At 42.9% G+C, this 20057-nt stretch overlaps 1 protein-coding gene across 1 annotated transcript in view; it reads right to left on the bottom strand.

Moving 5' to 3' along the window:
- Positions 1-19631, bottom strand: part of ctnnbl1 (catenin, beta like 1) — a 48237-nt gene extending 28606 nt beyond the window's left edge. The window contains exons 1-11 of the mRNA XM_079226334.1: positions 19563-19631; positions 18510-18728; positions 17119-17225; positions 16724-16865; positions 16359-16454; positions 13695-13788; positions 8924-9015; positions 8006-8078; positions 6496-6554; positions 5276-5424; positions 778-959 (exon numbers count right to left, since the gene is read on the bottom strand). Coding sequence (XP_079082460.1) covers positions 778-959; positions 5276-5424; positions 6496-6554; positions 8006-8078; positions 8924-9015; positions 13695-13788; positions 16359-16454; positions 16724-16865; positions 17119-17225; positions 18510-18728; positions 19563-19592 — 1243 coding nt within the window. The 5' untranslated portion in view covers positions 19593-19631. The remainder of the gene's footprint in view (positions 1-777; positions 960-5275; positions 5425-6495; positions 6555-8005; positions 8079-8923; positions 9016-13694; positions 13789-16358; positions 16455-16723; positions 16866-17118; positions 17226-18509; positions 18729-19562) is intronic.
- Positions 19632-20057: the final 426 nt, after the last annotated feature.

The following is a 20057-nucleotide window of genomic DNA, read 5'->3' as shown; positions in this document are numbered from 1 at the left end:
CAAGCAGATTAGGATCGAGTGTCTGCGTGAAGCGGGTGTGACTACATGTTGCAGAGCTGGGAGGGAGGAGAGAGGAACCAGTGGTGATTAGTGCAGTAATTCAAATTAGCACAGTTAGCAAACTAAAGGCTTCTTCATAGGACAAACAACAACAAAATTATGCAATTCGGAGGTTAGAAAGCCCCAACACCTACACCATCGACACCTCAGGCATTATCACATTATTAGGCTTCAGTTAAATGTTAGATGGAGCCTTTAAATCTGTACATATAACAACTTTTCTTCTATATTAATGCTACTGCTTAGCTTCATGTGCAAGCCAAGCTGTGTAGAGTGTATAGAATAGTTTAAAACTTAAAACTAGGCATTAGCGATGGGGAAAAAATTATATAATAATAATCAAAGCAAGATTCTTATCTTCTAAGATTCTAGAAATTAGATTTTGCGGCCCCAAGAATCAAAATCGCATCGAGAGATACTAAAAAGTGCGTTTCACTATCTAATCAAATGACGCCAATTTGCAGCGCTTGAACTAGTCCGCAATCCAGATTTCCCCCGAAGTGAAAACCTAAATTCCAAATCCTATGCTCACCGTTTGCGTGGAAGCCATTGATTTACAAGCAACTGGTATCTCGTTCCCTTGGTGGTTTGGTTTCTATTGGTTTGTTACACTAAACTGTAACGGGTCAAAACAGAGCGACATCGTTTTGCATCCGATCGCTGGTTTTCATGGAGAGATCACACCTGCTGTCGTCTTTGTTCTAATTAGTGACTGACCTTCATGCTCCTTCTCTGAAGCAGTGACTTTCTTCATCTTCTTGGGGGTTTTCATGAAAAGGGGAAAGATGGTCCGGAGGCCCAGGATGTCCACAAACTTATGACAGTTATCCGCTCCCTCTGGTCCAATCATCCCATGGTCCAGGACCTTCAACGCGCTGGTTCGAGACATCTTCTTTTCTCTGCACGAGAAAGAAAGAGAGAGAGTTACTTCAATACAATACAATACATATGAAGAACGTGCATATCATGTAATCAGTTAATTCTTGCGTTCCAATTGGACAGTATTTTTAGCCAAATCTGAAGACATCACCTCCAGGCGTTTCGCAATCACGCCAAACACCCTTGCCTATTGTACCTGTCTAGGGTCTGCGTGACTCCCTTCACCACCTTTTAGTTTCAGGCATGGACAGTTTTGTTGACAGTTACTGTAAAAGAACTTTGAACTGGGCAGGAGTCTCAAATGGAATACTTCATTTGATACTGATGCTTCTGTTTGAGTAAACAAGACCATCAGCGAGAAGATAAGATATCTCTATCCAGTTATTCTTAATGCTCGTCATCGGCTTTCGGATTCCGTGCAAAATCGGACGAAATCCTGCATTTTCACCAGAAACTCCGTCGGCTCAGACTCCAGCTACAACAAAATCAAGAGTATACCATCAGCTACATTTCTAATTACTATCCTCATCATCAAAAGCTAAGCAACTTTAAACAAGATTCAAACAAAGCATTTATTTCCACGTTAATCCTGAAAACCTGTTTCAAGGTAGATAAACTATTTCGTAAGATGATCTGTCAAAATGAATACATCGTGATGACATACATCCGTTTTAATATCATCAAAGCATTGGCACGGTGAGAGGGACCAACCGTTTCATGCTCTGTCTACATCCCCCCCACTCCACGCCTACTCTCGGGAAATGTAGCTGTCTGTCGCCGTGTCACCTCCTCCATTCCCGCCAATGACAGATGACAGTGTTTATCTCAGAGAAGGGACACATATTTCAGGCAGTTGAGTGTGGTTCTCCAGACAGACACGTTATATATATATGATGGACGACTGGAGGGGCCGGGGCCCGAGGGGGAGGAGGGATACACAGTGTACTTTCTGTAAGGAAACTAGGAAATTCAGTTGCGAGACAGGTGACTTAACTCAGCGTCCTGGTGCCGCAAAACTATGCCGTCGTCGATGTCTAGTGGGCACGACAGCAGCAGTGGGTTTTTCATTAGACTCAAATTCGTCGTGTCTGAATCACCTGTACCGACTGATTGGACAATGTCAACCCCAAGCTGTACACTCACAAGCGTTGGAGGTGACATGCTCGCGGTGAACTGTAGCTACTGTTTCTTAGACATCTGTAAAAATCCCCGTTTTAGGGGTGAAGTCTGACAAACATTTAACTCTGCTGGGAATTCATCAAGACGCCAGGTGTGAAATCTGTATGGAGCACAGGGCTGGGGAGGAATAGAAATGGAGTTTTTGATGGAAAACCAATAAATGTGTCTCAGTGAGTGGAGATGATTTTGTGTGTGTGTGTGTGTGTGTGTGTGTGCGTGTGCGTGTTATGTTGCTCTTTGGTATTCGTTTGAATTCATTTTTTGGCCGCATTGTGTTTCGGTTAGAAAGCCAGAGCTGACAACTATAATGAAATTGAATGGAACTCTGATGAGTTAAAAAGGGACACTAGAGCAACGTAGTATTGCGCTCTTATTAAGTTGGGGGGCTCACAAGGGAAAGGTAAAAAAACAAACAAACAAAATATATATATATATATTTCCCACAATGCAACTCAATAACAGCATCTTTCTTTCGACTGTCTTTCTCTGACCGGCAAACGTTCACACCTTTCAAACACCACACCTCCAGTTCGTAAAGCACCCAGAACAGAAAGATAGTACCTCACATTAGTACAGAGAGTCTGTGTGTACGATACATGGATGTGTATAAGCCATAGCTATGCTACAAACAGTAACAGTGCTGCTGTATACACGCCTGCATGACATTTTGGAGAGTGTTGACAGAGCAGCTACAATGTTAGAATAACTTAGCACGGATCAAGCCGAACTCCATTCAGAAAACAGAAATTTGAAAAGATGTTTGCTCGTCGTTTCGAGGACAGATCTGACAAAGCACGAAGGCAGACTTTTTACAAATCTGCATTATCGTGTCGTTATTCCGGGGCGTCCTTTTTCATCCATTAGTTGCAAATAAATTACAGCCAAAGTCTGTTTGTTTCTCGATTCACACCGCTGGAGTAAACCGGCCGACGCGTGGCTCGCTGGTTACAGTGAGCAGCTAATTTGCTTCGATTCTGGTGCGAACGCCGTACCACACAAGTGGAAATCCCCCTGTGCTTACCAACGTTCATCTCATTTCAAACAGAGCTTATGTTCGATTATAATACGGGTAGATCAAATCAAGCATTCTGATTAGTTGAGAGTGAGTCACGGGGTGTACTTTATTCAGCCATAAAGTACTGTACAGCCTGTTTACATATAAAACGTTCCATATCAGTGCGCACTTAAAATAACAGGTTGATTTAAATTGCGCGACCGTTAGCTGTCATTTCAAGCTTGACAGTTACCAAACATGTTTCGTGTAAACTTTGATATTTTGGGGGGATGACTTTTGATGAGAATATCAGCGGTGAATAATGTATTTGTGGTCCCTGTTCCTGCTGTACAGTCAAACGTTGATACGGCTCACCATCAGGAGAGCAGAGCAGATAACGCTGTGAGAGCAGACTAGTTAGCGGGGAGCGAGTGCATAAAACTGGAAACTAAGATGAGGAATGAAAAGGGTTTGATCACAAAATCGTAATATTTCCAGTAAGAGATAATTACGTCGGTAATTTCCCGACGTGAGGCAAGTTCTCTAAACATCATAGAGGAGAAAAATGACGGAAAAAAAGACGGAGAGCTTACTATTACTATTTATAAAGTCGCATGTAACCGTATTATAAAAGCAATAAGGTACTCGAGGCAGTACTGTATCTACAATAATGTACAGTTCAAGAGTTTGCTAACAACACCCTTGAACAGTACATTATTGACGATACAGTACTGTCTACTAACTATCACTCAGGGGAAAAAATATATACATATTCTAAATTAGCAATCAGAAATTAAACTCATACAAATTCACAATTTGTTTCTCAAACAGTCATATCCTGGTTGGTTTTTCCTCTGTCTTCTTTCTCTGTTTCACCAGTGGATGATTTACCAGAAGAAGAAAATGAGAATAAAAAAGCTTTTTCCACGTAATAATAAGATATTGATCAGCCTTAAATCTACGTGTCCAATGATGTGATTATCGGCGCAGGGGTGCGGCAGCTGTGGAGGATCATAAACGTGTGTAATGTGTCCTGATGATTCTTTAAGGTCACCCCTCCACAAACTGATGTTTGATTGATTGCACCGGCGGTCTCGCCAGGCGATACAGCAGGCAGACTGTGTTCTGTGCCGAGATATTTTTTTAGCCTTTATAATTTTTTGCTTTTTGAGAATAGCACTGAAGCACTCATTGCTACGTGTTGTAAACTCTGCATTCCAGCAGCGCTTCAGTATGTTTGAGGAGGTGAAACACCGGGGGCATAGTTCATACGTCGTTCGAGATTCTGCAAAAACAAACCTATTAACTGTGACATTGCAACAAATGTTTTTCTTCTTTCTCCGAAAATGTTGGCTTTAGGGTTCAAATATGAACAAAACTGTCAGCAATTATCCCAAGATATTTTTACCTCGGTCACGAGCCGTGTTATCAGAGTATACAAAGGCGCCCATTTTAGCATCAATACCTGCTGAGCAGTGTTCTTTAACTGCAACAATAGCGTGCAATAATTCCCCCACCAAGAATAGTGCAAAAACAAAGAATCAAGGTACAGACAATACATTCTTATCGTCTCTTGACGGTTAAATATTACCATCCCCAATTTCTATAATTTTGCCCCAAACTTAGAGTGCAAAGAGCACAGACCATAAGCGCTGTGTGAACATTGGTGATCAAAAGGTGGATTTATACTTGTGTGCCGAAGGACATCTTTTGTCTCGCGAGGCCATTTGAGTTCATTTTCATCAAACGCACCAGAGAGAAATGGGGTCTTCACCTCCGTGTAGCAACACAGAAACCAGCGTTTCATCAATCAGCCGGCTGCACATTTGAAACAATGCACATAAGGAAGTTCTGTCAAAATGAGTGGTTATTTCAGTGTGGGAACTGAAGATATGTTTTATTATAAGCTCCTTCGACGGTTTTACAACACGTGATTGAACTACATTTTACATGTAGTGGTACTTAAGGCCCGCGGAGGCAGTATTTCTAAAAATAAAATGCCTAACATTAAAAGGCGATACAATGTCTTGCAGCTTTACCATACTCCACTGGTCATCGGCTGCTCGTGGAAGACGACAAGCAAGGGAGCACAGATTTGTTTTGCTTCCTGTGGATGAAATGCACTCAACACTCCCACATTAGAGCGAGCACTGGGAGCCTCACCTGAGCATGAGATTCATCAGCTGAAGCCCTTCCCCTCTGAGGAAGCGGTCCCGATTGGCTGCCAGCATGAGGCAGGAACACAGAGCGTCGAAGAGGTTCTCCATCATCTCCTGCTCCTCGGCCGTGGACGGGTTGTGACGCTTGAACACCTGACAGGGAGCGAGGGCAGGCGGGCGAGGAGGGAGAGAGAGAGAAAGAGAGCACAGAGGGAAGACAGCGTTTAGAACGGAAACGCAGGTCGGAAAATTCTTTAAAAACAGTGGCAGCTTGTGAAGTGGTTCATTAGAGCAGTTTTTGGAACATGGGCGATGTGAGCCCCTTTTAATGATGAGAAGGTATACGTCCAGACAGAAACAGTAGCAAGGGTCGTGCTGTAATTAAGAGAAGAGACAGGCTGGGAAAATGCTAACAGCCACAACCAAAACGCTGGTCAATGAGAACTTCAGCTGTAATTTGTATTTCTGCTTCAGATTGTGTGAGTAGGGGTTAACCCTAGAACACTAACGTCGGGTGATTTTCACCCGAGCGAATGTTGTTATGTTATTTTCATTGTGTTGCGTGGGTCCTTGTGTAGCTTCATGCTCCCTCACAGACGTTATTGAAGGTCGACGTGTCTCTCTGCTCCAATCCCTGTTTGTTTCAACAGGCACGTGTTCGGGTGATTTTCACCCGACGTTAGTGATAGAAGGCAAAACAATTCCGGATGGGTTTTAACATTGAAGAGAGACTTTTCCTTCACAGAACAAGACTTGCATGTCCCGGGAACATGTGGACCAAATAACAAGTTCATAGCTCCTTTATTTATAATCATTTTTTATTGACGATTCCCCACGTTTTCACCGGATTTTGAGCCTTTTTTGAGGGTCTCGCTGTGATACCTGTTTATCGTTTTATGAGAAGTTCTATAGGGTAAAATAAAAGAAGAGTACTTCAACTTGCCTTGTATTGTTGTATTTGAATATATTTCGATGAGAAGTATATTTTATCAGGTACATTATGTCGGGTGAAATTCACCCGACGTTAGTGATAGTGTAATTATTTTTAACGTTAGTGTTCTAGGGTTAATAGTGAGGCTGAAAACAGGGTTGCTTCGGGGTACAATGGGTTTTACACTGCTCATAGTAAATCTTTGGTCAGAGAAGTGCTCATGTTTGAAGAACAACTGCGAGCTAAAGCAAACTGCATACTAAAAATAGAGAGCAGAAGCAAAACAATCTTACAGATAGTTGCTGCAGTAACACATCAATGCCATCCATCTCGCCCAATAATTCTCTGGTATCTGTGGAGGAAAGAAGAAATGCAGACGGAGGACTAAGAGATGAAAATGGAGTAACAGGACAACAGAGAGATTAAATTGAGACGGTTGCAATAATAAACAAAAAAACATTTGAGTGGCGGAAGGGAGGACAGAAGTGGATAAATGGACAGAAGAAAAAAAGAGGAAAAGATGTCGAGAGGGATGGAATGACAGAAGGCATGCAATGAGCATGAGCACTGACAAACACAGCGGCTGCCATGGACCTTCACAGAGAGAAATGAGGGCACTGAAAAATATACATCCAGTTATTACATCTAGGCATGAGTATTAAAATGTGTTTTTTGTTTCATTTAAAAGTTACATCTTCTTAGCAGCTTTAAAAGGCTGTGAATGGCAAATGTCGTCAAATGAAGGTTGTCAAAAACCCCAGTAATCCTGTAAATGGACATCAGATCGACGTGTGCCCGTGTTTACAATATGTTGCGCTTTGCATTCATGACTTTGTTGGCAGTGAAGCCTTCAGAAGTCAATGTGAAAAATTATTTATCTTTAGGGATAACTAATTAGTGAGGCCAAGATGCTGTTCTCATTGGCAGCAGCACTGTTTAAAGTTGAATTTGACAGCAGGAAGCAATAATTACGTTCAAATTAGCACATCAAGGACGTTCCCAAATTGTCATTTCCTCTAATAGGAGCCCAGTGATTCGCCTTATTCTTACTTCAAGACGCTGACAGTAATATAATAGGGAACATTATTCACGCGGGTGAGTTTCCTTTGAGAAGAATATATTCTTCTTTTTCTTTTTTTGTGAAATTGTATTTTGTATTTGAAGGGCAGGATGAATAAAAAAGGCAGAAGAGAATGAGTGTAAAATGAGACCAGACTCCCACTGAATATCAATATGGCTACGTACCATTAGTGAGAACCCATCCAAGGACCTGATAGTCCTGTGGCTACCTGAGGCTTTACAGGGTTTTAGTGAGGGAGGGCGGGCGGGAGGAGGTGGAGAAGACAAACACAGGGAGAGAGGAAGAAGAGAAGGGAGACAGGAAGACTGAAGAGGAATGGGAGAAAGAGGATTGGAAGAAAGATTGGAAACATGAAAGGGAATATTAAATCAAAGGGTGATTGAAGGAAATGACAAAGAGAAGGACAGAAAGAAGAGAGACAAGGAAAGAACAAAAGGAAGTTACTGGAAGCAGAAACTAAATTGAGAGAGTTCCAGGAGTGGAAGGGAAAGGAGGGGAGGAACAGACAGAGAAGGTTGAAAGAATAATCCAAGACTGGTAGAGAAAAAAAGAAGAATAGAGGAAGCAAGAACCAATAAAGAGAGAAGGAAAGGGAAAAAGGAGGAGGGGGGGGTGGGGGGGTGACAGTGCACTGTGTGTCCGTTTGAGAAAGCTGAGGGGTGAAGGGGAAGATAAACTAACATCGTTTGGAAGCCACAAACCATTTAGTGAGGCACACTTACTGTCATTGTTCTGCAGCAAGATGGCCAAGATTTCACTGCAGTACAACTTGTTAGCATCAAACGGTATCTTTGCCTGAGAGGGAAAGAGACCAAATTCCAATTACCACTCATCTTAAGAAGCTCCATTCTGCAGAGTTTTAGGAAATAGTCTTGTAATCTACAACTAAATATGCATCTTTTTGAAGCAGAGATCCTGCCACATACATTGTATTTGGTGCTTGTGTGAAGCAATAGCAACTTTTAAATCTTGTATCTGTTAACCTGTAACAACCATGTGATCCAGAAGTTATCTGCAACCTAATTAAGTTGTATTTTTCCAAACTTTTCAATATTCATAAAGGAGTTGAAAGTGTGGTTGCTACGGAACTACTGAGTAAATATGAATATCTCAAAAAGACTTGCATTATTCTTGTAATGAGCCTTAAAACATGATTCAAGATAGAATGTTACATAAAGCAAGTCATGGTAAACTGGGCGCGAGTGTTTTTATTTTCATTTACTAGAAGAACCTGCCTGAATACGACATGTGGAATTGAGGGTTTTGCAGTAAAGGTAAAGAAAATAACACGGGTGATTATTTATTTGTAAACTATCAATCTAGGGACCAGAAAACTACCCATCACAATGTCCTATAGCCCAACGGCAGTCACCGAATCAATTGTTTTGTCCAGTCCAAAACTCAAAAAATATTCAATTTATTACCTTAAATATGATTATTATATATAATAATAATAATAATAATAATAATAATAATAATAATAATAATATAATACATTAGTATAATACCACGAGTATATCTTGATTTTGTTCTTAAATAATGACAAATTAATTCACTCACTCAATATTTGCAGATTAATTTTCGGTCAATCGACTAAGAACTTAATTGACTCATTGTTGCGGCGCTAAAACACGTCTCACCTTGATTCTCTTGAGCAGCCACTGCATGAGTCCCTGCTGAGCGGCCTCGGTGCACAGGACCGGTCTGAACTCGGCCATATTCTCTGTGATGGCTGGGGAAAGACGCAAGATCAGAAATCAAAATTCAACCCTTCGTGTTCGGTGTCTGCCCTGCACAAAGTTTCCCTGAGCAAGTCAATGTACGAGCACAGCGCCGTCACTGAGACTTCCTGGTCAGAGAAGTCGGATGCACGGGATGAAGCGGTGGATCCATATCGGCACCGACGCTGATCTCATTAAGTGGACAGGGCCTCGACAAGACATGACTGATCCCCCACTCAATACATTTCTTCCTCAATGTCATCATAACATTCTGTGTTTCCACTATCTGGGAAAAGTATACATGTACAATATTTTATTGAACTGTTGTTCGTATATTACGTGGCGAAAAAGCAACACTTTTTTTCTAAACTCCAGCACTGCAAATAAAGGCATCAACCAATCAAGTTGTGCGGAACCGGCTGAGTTGCGTGGACGTAGTCATCGTGATGCCACCCATTGGTTTGTGGACTGACGTTATGAAGCCTCGAGTCCGGCCGTCTTGGACTACGGCCGTCGCCATGTTGCTAGTTTTGCAACCGATGAACGAAAGTTACCATATTTGGAGTCAAGTAGAGACGCCGGCTCAATCACAGTAATCCCGCCCTGAAGCATACTCTGCTTTATGATGTATTTGATTCTAAGTGCATTATGAACTATTATCATGTTGGATTGAAAAAGACACTTCTGCATCGGCTTCACTCAGCAAAACCGGTGGCTGCCGCCTGGTTTGCGCCATTTTTTTAAGAAACAATAATGCGTAGGCTCTGTAGTCCGAACAAAAATGGAGACCTTTATTATTCCTTTCAACCTTGACAAAGCTAGCGCAATGGATGTATGAAGAGAACTGGATGCAGTGTTAGAGGTAGGCACCCATTCATTCCGATGAAAGTTGCTCAGTGGCCCATGAAGGAAAATAAGTTTGACTTCCGAGTAGGGTTGGGTACCGGGAACCTTTGCCTGAGCCGATTTAAAAAATCATTTTTTACACTAATCTGTAATGTTGCACGGTATATAGATACTGAAAAGGTAGCGCGGTACCCGCACGTTAAAAACAATAAGATGTTGATGTATCATACTATTAAAATAGCGCGGATCAGAGTGCACTCCTGCGCTCTCTGTGTCCGCCTGCATGCAGCGCGGGGCTCGAGGGGGCGGGGCTTCCAGCGCTCACACACACACAGCGTGCGCACACAAAGACCGCTGGAGACACGAGCTTTTGAACGCCCGTCCTCGCCTTCATGGAACAAATCTCTCAAGTTGATATTAATGATGACGTGTAGTCCAGTAAAGCAGCAGTTTGTAGAATCAACAGTGTCTGAGTTCTGTTGCACACGGTCCCATCAGGCCACCTGATGCTTGTCTGTTCTTTTTTTAAATATATATTGTTTATAGTTTGAAGTTAAAAGGCTTGAAGCTGCAGTTTGAAGACAAGTGTTTAGTATGTATTTATTTATTCATATTTATAGTATACTTTAAAAGGTTAATATATTGTTCAATTTGAAGAAAAAAAATTGCCTTGGCAATAAAAAAAGTATCAGTTCAGGCACCGTTTAGGCACCGGTATCGTTTTAAAAGTATCGGTTTAGCACCGGTATCGTTTTAAAAGTATCGGTTTAGCACCGGTATCGTTTTAAAAGTATCGGTTTAGCACCGGTATTAGAAAAAACCCAAACGATACCCATCCCTACTTGCGAGTATAAAACTCTGATTACATTTACAAATTTGGGAGCTGGGACAGCAAAAACCAGATCACCTTCCACAATTAAAGCCATGACCAAATAACATTTGCAGGAAAAGGATTTTACATTTCCGTGTTGTTTATTGGCCTTGACCCTCGGTGTTTGAAGGCCTATAGACCGAGCATGTGGCAGTCAGTGTCGGAAATACACGAGGTCAAAACTGCCCCTAAGAAATATAATTTTGCCCCTGATATCACTAGGAGAGGGGCAAAAGATGCCCCCATAATTTCCTCTAATAATTCTGATAATTTAATGAACTTAGAAATGCGCCGTCCGCATTTAAATCAACCGTCTGGACTTCCCGTCACTTGTAGCGCCGCTGCTCTCACAGCTGTTGCGCAACACATAGGACAACATGCGCGACGCTCCATTCAGACGCACTTCCTCGCGTGCCATCCACCAAGCCGTGTGCGGCTACGGATAATATTATGAACCCAGACACGAGGGCGTTTGACGTTCCAATGTTTTTGGGATTTCCACAACAAGTATGAAGCAGAAAGAGTGGTTATTTCCATGGTGGAAGCCGTAAATAAAACCTGCACAGAAATAAGCCCCGCCCCCTCTTCGGCGCATCCAGCTCAATGACAACATTGATGACATGTTGGTCAGTTAGTCTGCTTGACAATCACATTTTGCTGCAATAAAAATGATTGAAGTGAGATGAAACTTGATCTTCTTAAATACAATATGTTGACAGTTTGCGGTGGAAAAAAGGGAATAAATCGCAATACTCAATATATCGCAGTATAAAATAGAATCGTGGGACCTCTGGTGATTCCCACCCCTAGTAGGTACAACGTGATTAAGGTAACAAAAAAATCAATAAATATAATTTTGAATTATAAGAAAAAGAAAGAAAAAAGTTATAATTGTTAATAGTTGTTTAAAAAAAATGTAATAACAAGGAATTACCATAAAGAAATAAGAATAAAATGTAATATGATTGTCTGATTTATGTTTTGTTTGTTCTTTTGTTAAAAAAATCTAAGAAATCACTTTGAATCTGTAGACTAGTGCCTAATAGTGTTATTGTTGCCATTTGATGACTATTGCTCATATACTGTAAGCCTAAATAAGTATATTTATTATTTTGAACAAAGGTTAAATGTTATTTCACACATTTCAAAAACTGCCCCCAATTTCTATTGAAATGCCCCTGGATTTCAGTCAGTGGGGCAAACATTGCCCCCTAAAAGATATGTAAATTTCCTACCCTGGTGGCTGTCACACATGACATGCTCGGGTGGTTGCGTGTAAGGGATAAAATCTGGGGGAATGATGCATTATTAATTCAGCGGGGAAGACAGGTTGAAGTGACATTTCTAAACTACCCAAAAGCAGACTAATCAGAAGAGAAAATACATTCTTCGACTCGTGTTTTCTTTCTGCTGGCATAATCATAAGTCAGTCGCATGTACAGATGCTATGCAAGCACACTTTGAAGGGGGAGAACTGAGAAACACGGCAGTCATCTCTTCGTCCCAGCGTCTTCTAATATTATCTATCTACATTAGAAAGCTGTCTCTGCCATATGATATCTCTATCAGAGCAGACTGCAGCAGGAGGGGACAGACAGAGAGGGAGGGAGAGAGACTGAGGTGATGAAGAAGAGGGAAGGAGAAAAAGAAAAACAAAGGGGCTGGAGGGGAGGGAAATAAAAAGGGAGATAGAAAAGCAGAAGGGAGGCAAAGGGGTGGGAAGACAAGTCAAAGATGAGGGATGGAAAGCTGAGGGAATGAGCGACTGTAGCAACAGCACAACAAACATGGGAGAGAATAAAAAGGAAAAAAGAGAAGCGCAACATTTGGAGAGAGGGGCAACAGCTGATAGGGAGATGATGAGAGAAAGAAACTAGAGGAGAGGATGGAGAGAGGGAAAGAGCCTTTATCTGGGATTCAAACAGAGCAGACAGACAGCGTCCTGGTGGACAGCAGGCTCAGAGCAGGGAGCAGCCAAGGCAGACAAAAGGCTTATTCAAGCTTGGAGAGCTCCCTTGATAACACACACACACACACACAGACACACAGACACACACACACCCCTAAACAGCCCTCCTGACACTCTGCCTCAATCTGGCAACGAAGAAAAAGAAGAAAAAAATCATCTCGGTAGACTCATTCAACGCATAAAAGAGCTGAGAGGCATAAAAGTGGGATGCATGCAGCGGCCGTGACTTCTCAAACTATCTGCCGGCCCGTGCCCTCTACTGGCCCTCCGTTCAATGCTGCCACAAACACTACTGTGATTCTCCATAACTAAGAGTTACGGACCGTAAAAAAAAGGGTTTAAAAGTGCTTCCTCTTTGCCATAACATTGAAATGGAGACCCAGACAGCGACTGTGAAAGCTTAAAGAACACAATAAAGTACAGGAGGACTCCCTGTCGCTGTGCTGCCCAAAGCTCGACACACCTTAGAAAGGCATCTCTCCCGAGAGCGTCTTCCGGTTTAGTGTAATTGTGGGTCACGCTGATCGCAGGAACATGCTAAAAATGCATGCGTGTGAAGCTTATGTAGATTCAAAATTCCAAACACATCCACGATTGAGGAATTGCCTCCACACAGCTCTCAACATGGCGAACGCTGAGCCGGAAGACAGAACCTAACAGCGCAAACAACAGCAACAGTGCTGACGGCGCTAACGGTCTTTACCTTGGATGGGAAGCAGAAGGGTGAGCGTTAAAAACAAAATCTAATATTCATGAAAAGCCCAATAGCTTAGAAATGTACTGCATACAGACCATAATATATTTACTCCATCTCGGTCCAGTCAAACATGTACAAAACTAGTTCCAGGATATGGACCGACGTCTTCCAAAGACACAACATGAATATAAATCCAGGATATGGAAAGTTTCTTTTGGAGGATAAAATCGGAACTTTTTGTTCATGTGGAGGGCAGTTTGCTTCAAGACAGACGGCGACTGAAGCCTCGTCGGGACATTTTTCTTACCTAGTGTGTTATAGATGCCGTCAGCCTCCTCCTTCACCTGCTCATCCAGCCGCTCCATATTCTGCACCAGTAAGGCCACCACCTGACCCTCCAACTGCAGACACAGAAAGATCAAGTTCAAGTCGGGTTTCTGACACACCTGTTTTGCTCTTACAAAGCTCTTCTTGTATTAAAATGAAACGGACGATTTTTTTAAATCTCACAACTGTTTTTCCCCACAGAGTTGGAAGTCCATCAACTGAGTCCTTGTCCTTATATTTTGCAACACGGTGTGACGTTTAAGAACAAAAGACCTGGCAGAAGAAGCTCGAATCCTGTCTGAGCTCTGAACACGTCCAAGTGTTATCAGTCAAGTCAACATTGGAGACTCTAAACCAAATGGCGCTTGCGGGGCACCGACTGGCAGGATGCAAGTACTATTACAGATGAAAGAAGAGGACGGTAGAAACCGATTTATGAGCCACCGGAGACCCGCCGATTCATCTTATCAAGGATAGCACCTGGCCCTCTGGCAGCAAGGACAAGGGCAGCTGGAGCTTACAGCAAAGAGGAGGGAGAAATGGGTTTAACCAAGCCTTGCTGCCCGAAAACCGTTTTCCCTAAGCGGCCGTAAAAGAGGAGTGCGGCGCTCCATTGCGATGGCAAATGGACTGCATTTATATAGTCCCTGTTAACTGGCGAGCTCCGTGGGCCCACCGAAGATGCCGTCTTGCCCACTGTCACGTCCCGACAGTATCGGACACTAACCAGCCAGCGAGCCACAAAAACTAAAACCTCATGATGCTTTAGGTGCCATGTTCTTCAGACATTAACTTTTGCGTTCATTACTGGAGCACAAATGGCATATATATGACAAAAGGGAAGTGTGGGCATTGGATTAAGCCAGGGCCCGTCAGACCAAATGCTACCAAAGTGGCCAGGGAGGAGAAGGAGGAGAGCCGAGTGTACCAGCTAGAACATGAGGCCACTCCACTACCGGTCTCAGCACAAGAAGATGGATGAAATAGGACTTTAGCCGAAACCAACAGCGGGATAGGGTGACAGTGAAGCCTTCAGTCTTTACAGGGACCTTACTCAATCGTTGCTTTCCGGACCAAGACGTCGGCCATATTATGTGCCAGGAGAATCGTTTTTGTTGCTGCGGTTTGCATTCCTTATGACATCAATGTTTTTTCTTGTGTCGCAAACGGGCTACGGCTGCATTTTGTTGTGCATCCCTGTGTTGCATAATGACAACAAACGATCCTTGAGCATGACATTATTTCAACCATCAGTATATGCGGACACAGGAAAAGGCTAATCTAATTATGTCAGATGGCCTATAGAGCTAATTGAGCTAATGCCAAGTTGTGTCTGCATGCTCAAGCACATGAATATTAAACAATCCTGCAATAGATCTAAATGTCTTTGTGGAACCGGTGACAAACAGCTGCCTGCTCGGCGCTGCACGATACTGGGGGGGGGAAATGGAGACAAAAAGGTTATATTTTTATATATATATATATATATATATATATATATATATATATATATATATATATATATATATATATATATATATATACATACACACACACACAAAACAGGTTGCTCTCATTGTAGTGAGAAAACACTACCCTGATGAATGCCACTGGGACGTAGCCTGGCGCTAACTGTGACACATTCAAGCCAAAGGATTCTTTGATTAAGTGTCACGGTGACGGCCGTGAAGGAGCAGCGGTGGGGAGGGTGGGGGTCGCACGGCTCTTTCTTCCATTATAGGAATATCAGCACATTATTGCAGTTTGACCTTTGTCTGTGTCGCTCTAAATGTCAGCTCACATAGAGGGTACCAAAGATCCTCCCTGGTTCGTTGACAGCACGACAGGCTCACTGACAACAACAAAAAAGGGAGCGCTAACTGTACAGTTCAGAAGGCGATAGAAGATGCTCAACAGTGTCTGCAGCGAGTCAGTGGCAGGCGTCACTCAAGTGCCGAACAGCAGCAAGCGAACGTCACTCGTCGAGAAGCTGACAAGCTAAGTGGGTGGAGCCACACAGTTTTATGATCATTAAATCAGTTTTTTGATCATAGTAGGGAGGAGCTGTTTTTTTTTTTCTTCTTTTGTCAATACCCAAGTGTACAAATAGATAGATATATAATGTCTTTTTGTAGACTTAATACTTACGATATGCAATACTGCTGTGTTATCAGCTGTGTTATCAGCTGTGTTATCAGCTGACAGAAAGTAAACATGGACCCAAGAGGCCGTCTTGCAATTCCACTCCGTTGAACCCGGTCCATGCGGTTAATTGACCCCCTGTGCCGGGTTTGGACGCCGGAGCAACTTGAGAAACTTAAGCATTCAGTCCGCAAAGTGCCGCTTCATCATAAACTTCAATATGTTCAGAACTGTGTAGCTCGACTGCTCACCTCCACTTGCCGCTATGACCACACCGCCCCGGTCCTACGCAACCTCCACTGGCTCCACTACTCACCCATACAAAGCCTAAACAATCTGGACCCCTCCCTACCTTTCACCTGATAGTTCGTTCTGTTTGTCTCTGTTCTATGTAAAGCATCTTTGAGCATTTTGAAAAGCGCTTTATAAAATTCAAGTATTATTATTATTATTATTATTATTAATCAATACCATCAAAGACGGACGTAAACACTTGACTCACCAGAGCGTCTATGAGTACCTCGGCACCTTCCTCGCTCTCCTGGAGCGTGTCGATATCCGTCAGCTCCTGCAGCAGGTCCACCACTGCTATGGCAACATGTGTTTCAGGCTAAGGACTACAGAGCTGTGTTTGAAGAGCAATGCGCTCTGAGAACACTGTCAGACTCGCCATGGACGGTCAAAAAGACTGCACTGTGAACAAATCCCACAAAATGTAATACACCAACATGTTCGTCCATCTCTCACTTTCTGGCCCGTATGCGACTCTCAGGCCCTGAAACCCCACCGCTCCTACTGAGGATTGAAATATTGGCAAAGAGGTGAAACAATGTACATGCATATTGTTTCATTCAGAAGTGAAAGGATATCAGTGTTCTCATGACTGAGGAGGCCCAGCAGGGAGTGAACGGCATTGAGCTCCACCAGCAGGTGGTAGAGGTCTGCCATTGTTGCGATCACGTGCATTTCCTGGATAATGTCGTTCAGGTCCAGCTCCGACTCCATGAACCTGGTTAGGAGGGGCGAGACAATTTGGTAAACATCTTAGCATTCTATGTTACCATTGATCTTAAGGTGCAGTAGATGAATTTGGTTATAATAATACATTTTGTTTTATACATTTCATTTCAGTGACAGTGAGGCACACAGTTATAGATTTACCAGAAAACAAGAAATTTGGCCTAATTCCCAGACAGAATATCAGTAATTAAAATGAGTTTTAATGACAAACAAACACTGTGAACACCCAGTAATGAGCTTACTTCTCTGGGTTGTCCGGAAACTTAATCCTCAGTTCCTGATTTTTGTACGACCTTTTCTCAAAGGTCAGGATCATCTTCTTCACTGAACTCTCATCCACCGGCTCTGCCTGTTTCATGAGAACATAAGTGAAGGAGAAGGGAGGAAAAGATTTAACAAGGAAGATGGAGAGAAAGAAAACAAAAGCCTTTAACTGAGGAAACTGCTGCAATAAACACACTTTAAAAGACTTTAAAAGCTGCAAGCAGCGGTGAATTGTTCCCAGTAGGTAGCGCTATGTAATAAAAATGCAAGAAAAAAATGTTTTCAGAACTTTTCATCAAAGATGTTGCCAGATTGTCCTGACAAGATTTGAAGTTGAACTGATTATATTTGGAGGAGTTAAAGGGCAGCAACGTAAAAGTGGAGAAAAAAACGTTTTTGTGACAATAATTGTGTACACATACAGTATGCCATGTGTGGCAAGGTTTCCCTGCATATCTAAATGTGAGCCAGGCTGGGTTCAACTTCTGGTTTGAACTATTTGCTCTTATAAGAGGAATGGTAGGTGTGGATGTTGGGTGATGGCGAGTACCTCTGCCAAATCAAGCTCAATGCTATCCTATTACTGCATCCCAGTGTGGACAATAAGCCTAGTGGTGCATAACAACTGGAGAAGACCAAAGAGCTTATTGTGGACTTCAGGAAGACAAAGCGCTGCACACACTCCCCCATCCAGATCAATGGAACGGAGGCTGAACGTGTCTCCAGCTTCAGGTTCCTGGGTGTCCACATCGCACAGGACCTCTATTGGATCTGTAACACCTCAACCCTGGTCAAGAAGGTACACCAGCGTCTCTTCTTCCTGAGGAGACTGAAGAAGATCCACATGTCTCCTCTGATCTTGGTGAACTTCTACCGCTGCACCATCGAGAGCATCCTTACTAACTGCATCACATTTTGGTATGGCAAGTGCTCTGCCTCAGACCAGAAAGCTCAACGCATCACCAGTACTCCTACTCTACTCAGGAACAGCTTCTTCCACTCAGCTGTCAACACCCTTAACTCGGCACCACAGTGACATCATCACCACCCTCCCCCACACTAACACCAGACACCTTCCCATACTAAAGGAAACAGCAGTATTTGTCTTGGTGAGACATTAGCTGAGGGAAAATATGTAAACAGAATGTTCATGTTTTTGTGAGCCAACAGTGAAGGTGACCGTACTTTCTGTGACACGCTGTGCTGTACTTCAATGCTGAAATGCACGGTTTAAAACTATGAACAAGAGAAGAAGACATTTTCAACTGAAAAGCTTTTGACATCATCATTGAAAAAAAAAAATACATGCCACTTTGCAGAGAAACAAATGGAACACATCTGTAATAACAACATGAACAATTGTACACACCTCAGGTTCATCTTCATCCTGGTCCATCAGTTTCTCCAGGATCCTCTTCTTGTTCCCGGTCAGATCGTCTCCCTCACCCCCTACTTCGAGTCCTGCTTCCCGGTATCTGGCCAACTCCCTGGCACTCAACCCCTTCAGCTGCTTCCCTCCTCGGGAGTCTTCATCTCCTCCCGCTGCTCCTCCGTCCCCGTCCCTGGGACGCTTTGCTCCTCTATCAGGCTGCCAGAGGAGAGGAGGTGGAGAAATGTAACGTTCATGATCAAACACCAGAATTTGGTCTGTTTGGTGGTGTGTGTGTGTATATATATATATATATACATACATACATACATACATACACACATACACACATACACACACACACACACACACACACACACACACACACACACAGAGGAACTTAAAAGCAGACAGGTGTCCTGCCTGACATGTAATGCATCAGAATTTATTTGGAGAAAAGCAATTAAATGCATTCTTTTATCCCACACAAGTATCCCTGAACATAAAGAGAGGACATGGCAAACCCCACCACAGGAGCTCATCAAGGAAACACTGCAACGGGGACCTTTGATGAATCATACTGATCTCCTTCTTTGTTTCACATTAAGTAAAGCACACCTTACACCAGGCAGCAGCTGCTCTGAGAAAAATGACAACTTTTAGAACAAACCACGAACAAGCAGTTTGATCTTTTACCGGCTGCCTTTGACCAATCTGTCACTGACCACCTGAGTCTACCTGCGACTGCATGCGAGCTAGTTTGGGCAACTACAGCGAGCTGAAGTGTCACGTTAGGGTCTCAGCCACCTGTCCACGCTATAGCTGCTGACGTTTTTGGTCGGTAAACACGACATAAAGTCAAGATGGTCTGCTATCACGGTCACTGTCGGCTAACAAACAGGAAACGTAAAACAGACACAGCGAAAGTGAATAACGAGCCCGAACCGAAAGCCCGCTAGCGGCCACCGGTCACTGCTAGCAACGCTAAGAATGATACAAGTTGAGGAGAGCTAGGCGCGAGATCCCCACTGGCGAGCTGAATAAAACGTCTACCTGATAGTTCAGAAGCTCTCCGACGTCCATGTCACCGGGTTAAATAACCTAAACGTACGAGTGTTTTGCTTGAGCTCGTAAAAAAGAAGCAAGAGCGTAAATTGCACTTAAGCAGGTAGCTAGCTGTGCGGCTAACAACAAGCTTTCCGTACGCAGACACGTTTGCCGTAAAACGCCTATTTTCGCTGTCGCAGCAAGCGACTGTCGTAAACATAGAAGCCTGATACCCATGATATAATACATCCATGATTTAAACTCATGATGACCCATTAACTTAAAAAAAAAAAGCATTAAGTCAGTCCGTTTTCTTCTTCTTCTCCTTCTCTACAATAATACAAAATAATACAATGTAACATTATCTATTTTGTTTAAAGCTCACATGCACAGAAGTGCTTCAAGCAAGATTTCAAATGGGATTTACTTCTCCTGAAATATCTGTGAACAAACAACAGTGTAGTGCATTCATGCTTTATGTTTCGTCAGACTCGATTGAAA

Source organism: Taurulus bubalis, assembly GCF_910589615.1.
Source record: "Taurulus bubalis genome assembly, chromosome: 11".
NCBI classification, from domain to species: domain Eukaryota; kingdom Metazoa; phylum Chordata; class Actinopteri; order Perciformes; family Cottidae; genus Taurulus; species Taurulus bubalis.
This window is presented reverse-complemented; position numbering and strand designations above follow the sequence as displayed.